The 1,016-nt window shown below is 41.3% G+C and overlaps 1 protein-coding gene across 1 annotated transcript; it reads left to right on the forward strand.

Annotated features, from left to right (window-relative positions):
* Positions 1 to 162: 162 nt before the first annotated feature.
* On the forward strand, positions 163 to 764 carry LOC104817116 (the record flags this gene model as incomplete). Its single annotated transcript, XM_010546191.1, has 2 exons — positions 163 to 309; positions 387 to 764. Coding segments are annotated over 2 exons (525 nt in total), but the record flags the coding sequence as incomplete, so codon positions are not given.
* Between the last annotated feature and the right edge of the window lie 252 nt (positions 765 to 1,016).

Consider the following 1,016-nt stretch of genomic DNA (forward strand, 5'->3'; position numbering starts at 1 on the left):
ATGAAGACTTGTACGGTGACTATAATACGAGATTTTTTATCTACTGGACAGTAAGTTTTGACTGTTTGAGAGTTTAATTTACTGTCTAGTGCTTTTTTCACATGAATTCCTATGGACCATATCATCTTTGTCCACTAACAAAATATTGGGAATTCAAAACAGCGAGATGCATACCAACACACAGGCTGCTACAATCTTCTGTGCAAAGGGTTTGTTCTGGCGGTCAACACTTTCGCCCCTGGTGGAATCATCGATCTTACGTCAGTGTATGGAGGTCAACAACACGAAATCAGTTTACTCATATGGAGGGTAATAATCATCGGATTCTTTGGCCAATCAAGCATCGAAATTCTATACAACCATAACCGAAATCGTTTTTGATTCAGGAAAAAAACACAGGAGACTGGTGGCTCAAAGTTGATGGAGTAAACGTCGGGTACTGGCCAAACTCGTTGTTCACTAGCCTGAAGGATAGCGCGGACCGAGTGGATTGGGGAGGTGAAATTGTGAACGCACAGTACATGCATGGACACACAAGCACAGGTATGGGAAGTGGGCACTTTCCAGAAGAAGGGTATGGAAAGGCAGCCTATTTCAGGAACCTTGAGATAGTTGATGCGTCTAACACTTTTAGGCCACCGCCACCACTTGAAGTCCCCACCTCGAGACCTGGTTGCTACGGTGTCCTCGTCGGAGACACGGGTACAGCAGCTGGGACTTACTTCTACTATGGCGGTCCAGGCTCAAACCCTAACTGCCGTTGAAAAATGGTTTTATGTTGTCTGGATGATCACGACGTGGCATGCTCCCGGGAATAAAGTAGTAGGACTTTATGTAGTGATTTAAATATATATATCATATATCCTATGTTTGGTAATGAATAAATATATGATAATAAATTTAAAAATCGAACTAACGCACCATTTTCGCGCCAAGTCAAATTCTTCTTCAGAGGAAAAAAGCATATAGTTTTATTAAGAATTGAGATATATTTTTTCTTTGCAATTATTCTTCTT

This window comes from Tarenaya hassleriana, unplaced genomic scaffold (assembly GCF_000463585.1).
Source record: "Tarenaya hassleriana unplaced genomic scaffold, ASM46358v1 Cleome2656, whole genome shotgun sequence".
NCBI classification, from domain to species: domain Eukaryota; kingdom Viridiplantae; phylum Streptophyta; class Magnoliopsida; order Brassicales; family Cleomaceae; genus Tarenaya; species Tarenaya hassleriana.